General features: G+C 42.9%; 2 protein-coding genes across 2 annotated transcripts in view; both read right to left on the bottom strand.

The window, feature by feature from the left end:
* Window positions 1–4,126, bottom strand: part of LOC308378456 (carbonic anhydrase 1-like) — a 6,771-nt gene extending 2,645 nt beyond the window's left edge. The window contains exons 1-6 of the mRNA XM_080855388.1: window positions 4,019–4,126; window positions 3,524–3,721; window positions 1,641–1,759; window positions 1,232–1,324; window positions 1,020–1,082; window positions 208–363 (exon numbers count right to left, since the gene is read on the bottom strand). Coding sequence (XP_080711514.1) covers window positions 208–363; window positions 1,020–1,082; window positions 1,232–1,324; window positions 1,641–1,759; window positions 3,524–3,721; window positions 4,019–4,052 — 663 coding nt within the window. The 5' untranslated portion in view covers window positions 4,053–4,126. The remainder of the gene's footprint in view (window positions 1–207; window positions 364–1,019; window positions 1,083–1,231; window positions 1,325–1,640; window positions 1,760–3,523; window positions 3,722–4,018) is intronic.
* A 4,492-nt stretch (window positions 4,127–8,618) lies between these two features.
* On the bottom strand, window positions 8,619–14,146 carry LOC308378241 (STEAP1 protein-like; the record flags this gene model as incomplete). The annotated part of the gene is made up of 4 exons (XM_080855101.1): window positions 8,619–8,849; window positions 8,948–9,112; window positions 9,536–9,702; window positions 13,822–14,146. 4 exons carry the CDS (start codon window positions 14,144–14,146, stop codon window positions 8,619–8,621), a joined length of 888 nt encoding a protein of 295 aa, XP_080711227.1.
* Between the last annotated feature and the right edge of the window lie 297 nt (window positions 14,147–14,443).

The following is a 14,443-nucleotide window of genomic DNA, read 5'->3' as shown; positions in this document are numbered from 1 at the left end:
TCATTTTCCAATCCAAACATATACATATTCCTGCTGGTAAGAAGTTTAGAAATATTCTTCTGGACAGAAAATATTTCCATGTTTTTTTTTTTCCAACCAGAAACCACAGAGACACCATCCAGAAACCATGAACCACAGAAATGTTCTCTGAACTAATTATTTATGCGAGAATTTGCAAAAAAACTGTACACTACTCTTTCACTCTACCTGAGCAGGGCTGACACTGATTGACTGCTTGCAGACAATCCAGGTGACGCTCTCGAGCAGAGGAGGTGTGGTCAGGGAGCCATCGTATGTCCAATAGTCCAGACACCCTGGGAGGAGTGTGGACGGGTCATAGTTTGCGAGGGAATTCTGGGTGCTCTGTGGGAAAAGACAGAGGAAACGGAGGTAAGATCCATGTACTGTAGGGACCAGAGGTGGGGGGAGCAAGCAAACGCTGTGCCCAAGTAAAAGTATTGTTACTTTATAATAATGACTCAAGTAGAAGTAAAAGTTCCCATCAAAATAATGACCTGCATAAGAATATAAAACTGTATCTCATAAATAGCTACTGAAATAACAAGTTTCTATACGTTATAGTGATCTGTCATTTTGGCTCTAAGCCAGCTCTTGGATGGTGGAAATTGAAGATCTGAAGATAACGCTCCAAGTCCTTACTGGTACGCACAGTACCATAACTAGGGGCGATATCTTCAGACGCCAGAGGCAAGCGGCCTGAACATTTCCCACCATCCAAGAGCAAAATCACAATCACACAATCGCAAAATCACAGAACAGGCTTGAGGCAACTATAAGTTATTTGGTGTTCCAGCTGTCCCTGTGTTCCAAACGCACTCTACCACAACTTTATAGGCCCTACCAAGGAAGTGGTTCAATGAATAATGTTAACTTTAATAACAGTATTCTAATGCCATCATTAAGTTTGTATAAACAGCGGACTGTGGTTAACTTGAATGCTTTAACAGCAACTTAAGGGTCAGGGTTCATCTGATCAGGGCAGTCATAGTCAGTCTTACCTTGGCTTTGATGCCATCAAAAGCATCAAGAAGCTTCTGGAGCTGAGGATTGTCTGCACCAATCTGCACAGAAAAAAAAATATTCAAACGTTTAACTCACAGAATACAGAACACAGAAACCAGAACCCAGAACCCAGAACCCAGAACACAATGGGCTAGTGGTACTGCAGTGCAAATGTGATATTGATGAGGGTGGTTTCACTGGTACCAACCTCCAGGAAAACTCCGACCACAGCGAGCCCGTCCCCCTGGCTGGCAGCGTCTCCAAAGCTGGGATATTTGGTGTTCCAGTGCACCAGATGCAGCTGGGGCCAGAGCAGAGGGCAACAAGTTCATGCACAGCACCTCTCACATCTTTCAATACATATTTGCCAATAGCCAGATTTAACTACCACAAAAAATTCAACTAGAGACAGTGTGTGGGTATACACCACAATACATCACACAACAGGCATAGCAAAGATGATTATTGGTATTTGTTTTAAGCAGTGAGCAAAGACAAATTTAACATTTTCAAGTCTGTAAGTGGAATTACCATAACGCTTAGAAATGTGTTAAGGGAGAGACCATGCTAATTCAGAGATGAAAGTATTCGAGATTTCAGAAGTATCTGTGCCGTACCTCAGCTGGGTACTTGGTTCCAGCCACAGTGTGCTCGGAGCCCTTGTCGTCACTGGCCCCCCAGTGGAAGTGGAACTGCTTCAGCCTGTAGGTGCCAGAGATCGGGCCCCCGGTCAGAGCTGTCCATGCAGCGAGGCAGAGAGAAAAAAAAGAAAAACATCAGAACACACATCAGTGACACACACACACACATCAATGACGCCGCTCAGAACCCCTCTGACTCATGGCATTTTGTTCCAGTTCTCATTTTACAAAAAATACCACACACATACACACGCATGCACACACACACACTCACACACTCTCACACACACACACACACACACACAAACACAAACATACAAACACACACACACACACACACACACACACACACACACACACACACACACACACACACACACACACACACACACACAAACACACACACACACAAACATACAAACACACACACACGCAGTCACACAGACTCATACATGCAAAGGGACACAGGAGCATGCTCTGATGTAACAGTTGCACAATTAAACACAACGAAACCTCTCTCATATGCTTCATTATATTTTTAGGCTTTTGGTCCTGTTAGCACTCCTAATGCCAAAGGAAGTTTTGGGGAGGTTTAGTAAGTGGAGAGGAGGTCAAATTGCCTTTTCACCGAGTCTTGCTACAACAGAAAAATGATTCACCCCCCAAGCCCTGACACAGCATTAGGCAAGAGCGGAGATTATGTGTGTAACAGTGTTCTGCTGAATTTCTCGTACGACTGTTCCCACACTCATACGCATGCAGACACACAAGCCCCCTCTCTCCCCCCACCCAACCCCTTGCTTCTTTACGTCCGAGGTGTACACAGCCCCTGTTACGTAATGACTAACCGCATGAGGGTCAGCCAGATAAAGTGCAGGAGTGAAGATTGCATATGCCTTCTTAATCATTACAAAGAATTGTAACCGCAACATAGTATAATATGTTTTCACATTATCTCCTACTGATATGATATACGAATCAGTGTTTAGATAAGCATTTTTACTTCTCTTGAAAAAAAAAAAACAAAGACATATTATATTGCCAGCTCTCTCTACATATACATTTGTGTGTGTGTGTGTGTGTGTGTGTGTGTGTGTGTGTGTGTGTGTGTGTGTGTGTGTGTGTGTGTGTGTGTGTGTGTGTGTTTGTGTGTGTGTGTGTGTGTGTGTGTGTGTGTGTTTCTGTGTGCGTGCGTGCGTGCGTGCGTGCGTGTGTGTGTTTGTTTGTTTAGGGAAGGCTGCAAAATTCCTTTACTCAATAATAAACTAGTACAAACTGTACATTTGTAATTTTGAGATAAACCATAGAACAGAACCAGTGTATTCAACATCGTGTTAATGACTAATGTGTTTCTTTTTGATTATTAAACAAAGTAGTAAAGTGTTGTGGGTAAATTAATGTTTAACTCATGCCCTCAACCCACATGCCCAAATCCTGACCTTCGAGTTTTACGCAGTCACAGTTAAGGCTTGCAGGCCAGTGTTTGTCGGCAGTTCAAATGAAATCCTTTTAACAAGCACTTGTTTGTGGATCGAGCTTTTAGAGAAGACATTAGCTTATTTTAAAGTAGTTGCTTATTACAAATTGTTCGACTCCTTACAGCTATCCGGTGCTTAAATCTGGTGAAATTGAGACGTAGCTCTGCTGCACCAGTTTTTCGACGTTTTCTCCTTGATTCAAGCTGCACTCGCTTTGGGGTAACATCGCATGCCAAATGAATAAATGGCAATTGAAAAATAGATTTGAATACAATGATTCTACTGATTTTTTTTGCAAACAACCTTGCATATCTGTGAACAGCTGTTGCCATGGTGCATTACGGGTGTGAAAGGAAGGAAATAGAAAGATTTATCACAAACTTGAGCTATCGGTGTCGTCGGTGAAGGTGACTTGAACAGAATGTCCATTGTTGAGGATGTCGATGGAGGTGGAGGGATCGTACTTCAGTGTGAGCGCCTTCAGTGCTGCGTCGAACGCAGTCTCTCCAGGTACAATATCAATGGGAGACTGACGTGGTCCATTTGCAATTGGGAAGTTTTCACCCCATTTGTCGGGTCCTGCAATAGGAAAAGGGATTAATTGGACATCTATTCTGTGTTGCCAATTGATTGTCTTTAAAGCTTACTATTTAAAAAGATAGACTAAATAGAGGACATTTTAAATAGAATATGGCGATGCAATGTCACAGGTCTTCTTACGATGTTAAAATAACACGTAGGACTGCAGACAACTGGAAAACCTTACTAGAATGATGTATTCAGTTATGACCATAGGTTTTCCATTCATTCTAACATAAGCTGTAGGCTACCCTGTGAGATACCGTTAAGTGCCAGTGAAGCCACACCGCATCTCACCGTTGGTTGCTGCGTATCCCCATCCGTGAGACATGATTACCAATTGAGAGTGAGTGTTTTAAGCTGTAATCTCCTGAATTGCTTCAGCCTTGAGAACGCACTGACAGACTCCGTAAATAGATTGGTGCGCCTGGTTTATATAGGGTCCAGCTGGATGGTATGTGTCTCACGCTGAGGGGGTTTGGCCACATGATCTCCACAGCGCAAATGAATGTGAGAGGCAGGAGGAGTTTCAAGAGATCGATGCTCTTTCTCTCTCTCCCTCTCTTTCTCTCTTACGCAAACAAACAAACAAACACACACACACACACACACACACACACACACACACACACACACACACACACACACACACACACACACACACACACACACACAGCGAGAGAGAGAGCGAGAGAGAGACAGCGTGCTTGTCTCTCTCTTCTTAACTTTACTATTACTTCTTTAATTCTCACACGTCAGTAATTCAATATTTTCGATAAAATAGGTGGAAAATATAAAAATGCCATGGCAATACAGAAGCGCTCAAAACTGCCATGACAGATCCAGGACCCCAGAGGGTTTATTTAACTGACTGACTTCCATCTCTGGTCACTGGGCAGACTGTCATTTCATCTGCATTATCACTGACATGCCACCACTCACTGCTTTTCACTCCAGCTGAGACGTGCAACACGAGTCGAGGGTACTGTGGACACAGGTGCTGAACTGCTGTGCAGAATCCCCTTACATCCGCCGCCTCTCGCACTCTCATACACCAGAGGAAAATGCATTATGCTCCACGCCGAAAATCCGACATGCAACACAGCTGCCTGTACAATACTTTTGTATAATATGATTTGACTATAAAGGGTTAAACAAAATGCTTTGACTTATATTAGTCATTTCCACCTCTTAATCATCGTGTCTTGGTGGATTTTGTCATTGCAATACCAACGCGTCCTCGCCATGTAGGCTACTCTGCGCTCAACAGATGGCAAACTTGAGGAACTTTGAAACTTATGTATGGTTTCCCTGTAACCTGTGTTTTTTCATCAATGTCAAATAGCCATCTGACAAATGCGTTTGTCCTTAGTCAATTGCGTTTTTGTTTTTTTACTGAACGTACGTGCACTGTGATGCTCGATTGCCACCTGGTGGACAGTTAAAATTGGACCGTCTTGAACTCAAAGGTAGTCTCAACGGCTTTCAATTTGCTGACAAGGGCGTATTGCGATTTTATTCAGTCGCTTTGGTACAATTCCCAGATCAGAATTGAAATTCTTAAACCTACATGTTCCACCTCCACATCAGCTAGTCACTTGTGCACATGATAACAGCAATTTCTCATTATTTTTGAACAAATTGCAAAAGCTATGGTCTATCAAATGAGCCGGTCTTATTGTTTGCAGTAACCTACATCAGTGGTGTAGTCCAGGGTATACGCAGGTATACGGAGTATACCCACTTATTTTTCTGTCAGCATTGAGTATACCCACTTCTCAAAACAGGGCGTTTATCCTGTGCTGTATGGGCTGCTTAAAAAAAATTAAGAGTATACCCACTTCTCCAAGGACCACTACACCACTGACCTACATTATCAATTGCATGTCATGCTGATCAAAATGTGTCATGCATGATTCTCTACTGAATGGTGATATCTCCTAAAACATCTAAGCATCTACTCACTGTGTAAGTCAGTAAACCATTTATCATTGTTTGTCAAGCACATATTTCATCACTTTTATTACCTCCGCCAAGGAGGTTATGTTTTTGCCCCTGTATGTTTGTTTGTTAGCAGGATTACGCAGAATCGCATGGACTGATTTCCATCAAACTTTGTGGGGAGATTTCTTTAATATAATGGCAATAATTGATTAGATTTTCAGATATCAAGGTCAAAGGTCAAGTTCACAAGGCGGAGGTTTGCATTCTCTGAATGCTCCCATTCTTGTTGACACTGTATTTGTACTTGTCTTTCAAACCTTGATGGTTTACATTTGATTGGTAAGGCTAGATTCAATACATCCAAATGCAGGAAATGTGTCTTAAAGGTTATGGGTTAGTGAGCTAGAGTAGATATGCCTGGTCAGCATGAGGGAAATTCACAGTAACAAAATGTGTCACTATGTCAGGAAACTAGGTTCAGTTGAGTTGAGTTGAGTTGAGTCATATTTTCAACACTGGGCTGAAGTGTTACCCTCTTGGGAATCATCTACAGTGCTCTCCGTCCTTAGAGTGTGAAGGTTTTGTAAAGGCCAGCATGCCAATTTACCACATGTAGTCATTTGGGTAAATGAAAACTTTTGCCACAAACGCCATCTGGGAATGGTTTCATGGCCTCAAAATATGTCAATTACAGTCAGTTGCATTTATTTTTTCTTCATTGCAAAGCAGAGGTTTTTTTTTTTTTTTTTTAATAGAGGTGAAAAATCTATGATCATCAGTTTTGTGAATGGGTACAGTAAAATGATTTGGTTCACAAATGTTTGTGGAATACAAGACACCCTATTGTTTCTCACATTGTTTTCTCAGGTTGTAAATTAGGGTGCTCACCAGTGTCGTTTAGGGTTTCTACATCCATCTACTACATTCGTACAGTATACAACCATTTAGAAACCTGTTGTTGCACTTACTGACGTTGATAACATTCAACTTATACACCATAGTAGTCAGTTGGAGACAAGATATAATGTTCAGTGATTTTAGCTAAAGAGATAGTTAAATGAAAATGTGAAAACCAGGACAAGGAAACTCTTCCGGGGTTCACTCTTACATTGAATGTAAAATGAAGGTACAGTATATGAAAGTCATGGCCCAGTACAGATACACTGATACAGACATATGGTGGAACACTACCTGAAAATGTCAGTACTTTGGAGTTACATTGAGGTCGGACAGATGTACGATGTTTTACCTAAGAGACTGTGCTCCACTGTAAATGAGAAAGGAATTCTTTAAAGCTAAAATTAGGTGGTCTAACGATTGATTAGGTTTGGATTTAGCTGAACAGATAACTAATCTAGCAAATTTGTAGATGTATGCTGACTTTTATTTCATTTGAGAATTGAATATCGACCACACATCTACAGAGGCTGTGGCTTTCAACATGTGTATACTGCCATCTGCTGGGCAGAGTGGTACATGTTCGGGGTAAGACACCATAGTGTTGATCGTGTCCGGTGCAATGGGATGTGTTGCATGGACAGAGATGTTATAAAGAGCTTTGATCTGAATATAACATTTATTAAAAGCATCGATGTGGAACAATCTGATTATACTATCTAGTGAGACAGCTCAATGATACTTAAAACATATTCATATTTTAAGTTATTCAATTAAATATTTCATGGATCTGAGGCGCAAAAACTGTTATATTTATTTCTTTCTACAAAATGTAAACTTAAAAAAATGCAGTTAGTGTGAAATATATATATTTTTTTCTCAGTTACTCTGGTATCTTTGGCAGATACCTCCACATCATCTAGTAATTTGTACACAATCATAGCAGCATATTTATGTAGGGGTATGTACAATCATCTGCTGTTTAGTCTTATCCCCTTAAACAATAGAGGAATCTATTCATTGTGTAAGTCATGGCATGCAAATTGGTGCAATCTGTTATTATGGGTCAACCACATGCTTCATAAGTTTCAGTGGAATGTTTGCTAAATTACTTGTCATTCAAACCTTGATTTGTTTTGCATGTGATTGATGAAGACTGATTCAACGTGTTAAAAGGCAAGCGATCAGTGAATTGTAGTGAATCCTGAGTGGATGTGCCAGGCCAGCACGAGGGGAGATCCAGTGTCAGTGCGGCACCACATCAGACAACCATGTTGTTGGTCATAAAGTTTGGAAACACCTTTCATTTTTTTGAGAAGTGTTTTCTTTTCTTTTATTATTTTCTACATTGAAGATTAATACTGAAGACATTTAGACTACGCCAGAACACATATGAAATGATGTACTAAACAAAAAAAGTGTTATATACCATGAAAATAATAAAAGTAAAGAAAAAACTTCTCCAAAAATGAGTGATGGTGTGTCCATACTTTTGACTGGTACTGTATTTCCACCGTTGGGCATTTACAGGGCATTCAATCCCACCTCTCATGAGTGAATTCTGCCCATAAATGACACTCCATCTCCCCAACTATACACACACACACACACACACACACACACACACACACACACACACACATCCTCTGGATTAGGTCATTTGGGTAAATATTGTCAATGTAAATATTCTCCACAAAATCAACATTAGGGAATGGTGTGTTTGACTCTGATTACTGTTATATCTATGTTCCCCACTATATTGTTACCATAGCCTTCTGTGAGGCGCATTGTGCTACCTCCTGGTATGAAATGCGCCGTATAAATAAAGTTTGATTTGATAGCCCACTCTTGTTTTCACTGTAACGGATCAGTTCAGTAGAGTGTTTCTCTTATAATACACAGTACATCACCATGCAACAAGGTCCCATAGGGACCATAACGCTAATGCACTTTATACAGAGATATTCCTTTTAGCTCCACGTTTTTCATGATCTCAACTGACCATGATCTCACTTCCTACTGGCAGACACAGTCTGTCTGTTCCCCACCCACTCTTTCACTGTGAGTGTGGTCTTTCCGAGCCCCGGCGAATCCGCTCCAGCCTGTGGTCCAGACATGGCAGTGACAGGACCATCTTGACTAATAGCACGACAGCAGGAAGGAGGGAGGCCAGGATAAAGGATGGTGGGGTGTACCATATGTAATGCTTTGGCTCCACCCACTTACGCCAACCAAAGACCAGCGCGTGAGTCGTGCACAGCAGCAGAGCCAGATATCCCAGAGTTCTCTGCATGGCAAACACAAAATTGTGGAAAGATGGCTGACATTCTAAAGCGTCAGAGTAAAAATACAAACATTTCTTCTACTTAATTTGCCCTTTGTTACCTGGATGCACTGGAACTCTCTCCAGTTGAAAGACTCACTGACAGACGGTAAGGAGGACACAGCAATTACTGCCAGGACTCCAAATCCCAGTATTCCAAGAGAGATATAGATCTCCATCCTCCAAACATCATCCTCCACCCATGCATCCTCCTTATTCTGCTGTACCTGTGGGAACAATCAATGCCATCTGTGACATCATCATCCTTATTCTGCTGTACCTGTGGGAACAATCAATGCCATCTGTGACATCATTGATGTCATGGTTTCGGGCATTTTATATGAAGCCTATTTGGACATATGCATGTATGTAATTTAGTTATTTATAAGACATTTACCCAGTAGCTCAGTGCATACAGTTGAGAGCACCTAAATAAACACATACTGTATGTATCCTAGGCTAACACGTTCACATTGATGGATACCACAAAACAGTGACTGGGTGTATGTACAGTATACCTGACTTCAAATAAGTAAGAAAATATGCCTAAGATTTTACATTGTGGGGTCAGGCCGAATATAACATTCCTATTCTTCAGCTTCCAAGGGACTAAGCCCACCATCTTACTCTCTAGAGGTTTACGTGCTCACCTGCTGGTAGGCCCAGTTGAGCAGCTTGTACCTGTAGGAGCGCCTCATGGGGTAGCTGAGGCTGTAGATGGCATGGAGAGCGGCCAGCAGGAACGACAGGAGACCCAGCTGCTTCCTCACAGACATCCACTCCTCCAGCCAGCCGGGGAAACGGCTGTATTTGGTGCCTGGGCAACAAGGGTGAGGGAAATGGCTGTACTTAGTGCCTGGGCAACGAGGGTGAGGGAAATGGCTGTACTTGGTGCCTGGGCAACAAGGGTGAGGGAAATGATTGTACTTAGTGCCTGGGCAACAATGGTGAGGGAAATGATTGTACTTGGTGCCTGGGCAACAAGGGCGAGGGAAATGATTGTACTTGGTGCCTGGGCAACAAGGGTGAGGGAAATGGCTGTACTTAGTGCCTGCGCCATGAGGGCAAGGGAAACGACTGTACTTAGTGCCTGGGCAACGAGGGTGTGCCGATGATGAGTCACCGTTTCACCGCTGATGACATCTTACACACTAGAAACAAGTCAAGGAGAGCTCATCCGTTTGTTCTTTAGATTCACCGTTTTCTATTTGAACAATTCAACTTTATTTGGACATTTATTGATGTGCACTAAGCTTGTTAAATACATAAAAAGTGAAAAACAATAATGGTGCCTTATGACATTTTAGAATAAAAAAATAAACGTTCTGACTAATAGCAATTCTGGCCAGTGAGCATCGACTTCCTTTTAACACTGACTGGTGAGGTGGCTTGTCACACCTCTATCCCAAAGTAACAAACTCACAGATCTCTAATCAGCCATGGATGTCTCACACTAAAGTTCACTGAAGTTTACTGGTTATCGCCTACTGAAAATATTCACAATGGATCAACACATAAAAATACAAATTAAAAATGTATTAAAAATGTATGTTAAATACTGAAGGTACATGACCTCAGTCGTGTCATTTCCAAGTAGCCGTCAGACTTTGCCAGCAGCACAGCTTATGCTTGTTGTACTGGGGTTAAGGTGTGGGAGTGGGGTGAGCAATATGTGGTAAATATTGCACCACACTCTCAGTTTAGAGCGTGAACACTATCCAGTCTGCTGAGACGGAACTTTTTTTTCTTCCGCATTTGCGTCTTGGCAGACGTGCGCGGGCCTCCCCTCCCCTCCCTGTGACGGTGCTGACAATGCGCCTGTTGGTGCGGCCACAGCGGCATGAAGAGAATGCAAAGCCTAAATTTACACTTGGAGCTGGAGTTTAATTGCTACCTAGAAAAGAGCCTGTGTGTAGAGACAGGATAAAGGTCAGAACTGGAGGATTCAGACTTATTTGCTTTACTTCAATGTGCAGATGACACAACATGGGCCCCTCAATATAGGTTATATTGCGTAAGATGAGACTAATATGAGGGATACAATTTGGAGCTAACAGTATCATGTATACTCTCCATTTGGTTTAATTTGCTTTGAGTATAAGTCTATTCAATAAATATGAACGGAAAAAACACGTTTTTGAGCCTACTATTACTTGGCATTCTCACTGTACCACTGAACTGACGAAATGATTGCTTTAAGCCGTGAAGCTCTCTTATGGTATTTCTGGAACTTAAATCTTTTGTCTTTGAACACAATGAGGGAGTCTTTTTTTTCTAAAATGTGTATGACGCAAAATAAGAGCAGAAAAACAGACAGGCATTCAAACTACACTGAAATGTTTCTTTAAGTATATGTGCCAATCCACTCACTATGTGTGTGTGTGTGTGTGTGTGTGTGTGTGTGTGTGTGTGTGTGTGTGTGTGTGTGTGTGTGTGTGTGTGTGTGTGTGTGTGTGTGTGTGTGTGTGTGTGTCAGTGGAGGCTTCTCCATTGAGGAGAGGGAGGAAGATCCTCCTTAACATTTTGAGAATAAAAAGTGTACTTTGCCCAGACTACTGTGATTAATTAAAACCCTTAAATAGGACTACTTTAATACCTTTGTATATGTAATGTTAGTTTCCCTGGGTAAAGATGACATTAGCACCCCCTATCGCTATCGAAAATTACTGCCGGAGGACCTTCCTCCCTCTACCCTCCATTGACTCCCATTCATTTCTCTGCCTGCGCTGGCGGCTCGTGGAATGCGTTGACTTCAATGGCAGAGAGGAGGACGATCCTCCTCTGAGAGGGTGTGACTAGTTTAGGGGTCTGGATAGCGCTAAAATCTATTAACGAATAGGCTGGAGTCACGTCTGCGCTATAAACCAATAAGCAGAGGCCCTGGATATGGTGGGTGGGGTTATCCCCTCAAATCTAGGCTACGAAAGATAATCTGCTCAGTCTAAGAGACACAGTTAAGCAAGAATATCTGATCATTTTAATAATGAGAACCCATTAGCAAATTAGCAAATAAAGTAAACTATGGAAACCGAGGACATTGTTCATGTTTTATTACAGAAACCATTCCATGGGGTGAGTTACAGTGACAAGTTGGCCATTAAAGCAACAGGTAGACCAATTCCAAAGATTGAAATCACCAAAAGCAACGGCAGAGTCAGTGTCGTGAGTGCTACATGGTTTGCTAGGTAGGCTACTCGTGGGTGACTGGCAGCATTACCAACAATCGGTTATATTGCTGGCCCTGTTTACTAATGAATGTCAACTCTCCAACGTGGTCTTTTCATGGATTTACTGATATAAAAAATATTGACAGGGCAACCAAGCGCCACGACAAATGTCAAGACCACGTTGGTGCTGCTATCCGCCTTTCATTGCTAGGCGGCACCATGCCTATAGAGCGGTTAGTGGATGAGGGTGTGCGGCTGCAAATTCAACAGCACAACGCTAAAGTGCGTGGCAATAGGGAGGTGGTAAAACGTCTGTTAGATGCAACGGCTTACCTAGGCATGCTAGAGTTGTCTTTCAGGGGGCATAACGAAGGGGAAAATTCTGACAACAAGGGCAATTACAGGGAACTTGCGGAGGTGATAGCGAAGTATGACCGTGTTCTGGCAGAACATCTGGAAAGCTCCACCGTCTTCTCACAGGCATGTCAAAAACAATCCAGAACGATCTAATTGCAGCCATTCACCATTCGATTGAAACAGAGCTAGAAAAGGAACTTAACAGGGCACACTTCTTTTCCTGGCAAATTGACGAGACCACAGACATTAGCTGTCATTCTCAGCTGTCTGTCATCTTGCGCTATGTTGATGACCACGGTACAATTCAGGAACGCCGTTTTTCTAGCCAATAATACTTGAGAAAAAGGATGTAAGTGAATGATTCAGAGCATGATGCATTTGAAATGGCATCAATTATGGTCTTGTGTCTTTATTCTTCTTAAAACAATTGTAGCTGAAAATAATCAGACATATTACAACCAATAGCTTCAGTCATTGAGTGGAAAAAATAGGCCCAATGATTGGCCCAGAATCTTTTATTTAGTTTTACAAATCAAGAGTAGTCCTGATTTGACTAATTGCCTTTGCATCCTTTCCTTCTGGCCTGGACTAGTCCATCAAAGACATGCTGCCCACCAGCTTTCAAAGTACAATGCTGCCACTGGTGAATTTATCAATTTTATTCACAAAATTATCCCTCCCGGCTATTTTGTGCTGTAGTTCACCAAAACACCCTGAAACAACTTGAGTCTCACATACTTATGCCACCAACAGTACAAATGGGCCAATGGCAACCAAGCGCGCAGTCCTTCCTCCCTCACTTTAAAAACCACCAGCCGCCACTGGTGTGTGTGTATAGTTGGGGAGAGGGAGTGTCATTTATGGGCAGAGGTGTGATGTACAGAAGACGGAGGGAAGCAATTGACCTCATCTTTCTTCCTTCCTCCACATACAACAGCTTGCAGTGTTCAACACTGCCCTTACCATATGATCACACACTGCATTGCCCCTCCACAACCTCTCAACGCTGCCCTCGCCTTACCATATCACAGCATTGCCCCTTCACAACCTCTTAACCTACCCCTCTAGAAACTCTTAACTTACCCCTCCCTCCACAACCTCTTAACCTACCCCTCTAGAAACTCTAAACTTACCCCTCCCTCCAGAACCTCTTAACCTACCCCTCTAGAAACTCTAAACTTACCCCTCCCTCCAGAACCTCTAAACGTCCCCCTCTAGAAACTCTTAACTTACCCCTCCAGAACCTCTCAACGTTCCCCTCCACAACCTCTTAACCTACCCCTCCAGAACCTCTCAACGCTGCCCTCACCTTACCTTATGTTCACTCACAGCATTGCCCCTCCAGAACCCCTAAACTTACCCCTCCAGAACCCCTAAACGTACCCCTCTAGAACCTCTAAACCTAAACTCACCTCTGTGCAGTTGCAAGATGGCCGCCAGCACCCCGGGCAGATAGACGGTGGCCAGCAGGGTGATGGAGGACCAAGGCAGCACTTTGTTCATCACCAGGATGGGAATCTTGTAGGAGTCATTCCGGCTCAGAGTGACCAGCGGCTGCAGGACGTCCCTCAGCAGTGTGTAGAGGAATGTGGACGTCATCAGGAAGGCCGTGAGTTTGAGTGGCAGGTGCCACTGCGGGAACAGAGGCAGCTCCTGGAGTCGTAGGTCAGCAGGGAGCTCGAACTCCTCCACGGGGTACGGGGACAACAGAGGGGGCGTGCACGTTTCTCTTAGCATTTGGGCCTTCTGTCCAAACACCGAAGAGAGAGAGAGAGAGAGAGAGAGAGAGAGAGAGAGAGAGAGAGAGAGAGAGAGAGAGAGAGAGAGAGAGAGAGAGAGAAGAGAGAGAGAGAGAGAGAGAGAGAGAGAGAGAGAGAGAGAGAGAGATAGAGAGCGAGAGCGAGACAGAGAGAGAGAGAGAGAGAGAGAGAGAGAGCAAGAGATGAAAATGGCTAAGCCTGACTGAGGTATTCTTTGTTGTGTAGTCAGACAGGTAAGGCATTCAGGCATCGCATAACACCATAATAAGTTTCC

Source organism: Sprattus sprattus (assembly GCF_963457725.1).
Source record: "Sprattus sprattus genome assembly, chromosome: 17".
In the NCBI taxonomy this organism is placed as follows: domain Eukaryota; kingdom Metazoa; phylum Chordata; class Actinopteri; order Clupeiformes; family Clupeidae; genus Sprattus; species Sprattus sprattus.
Note: the sequence above shows the minus strand (reverse complement) of the source record. Positions and strands in the feature narration are given on the sequence as shown.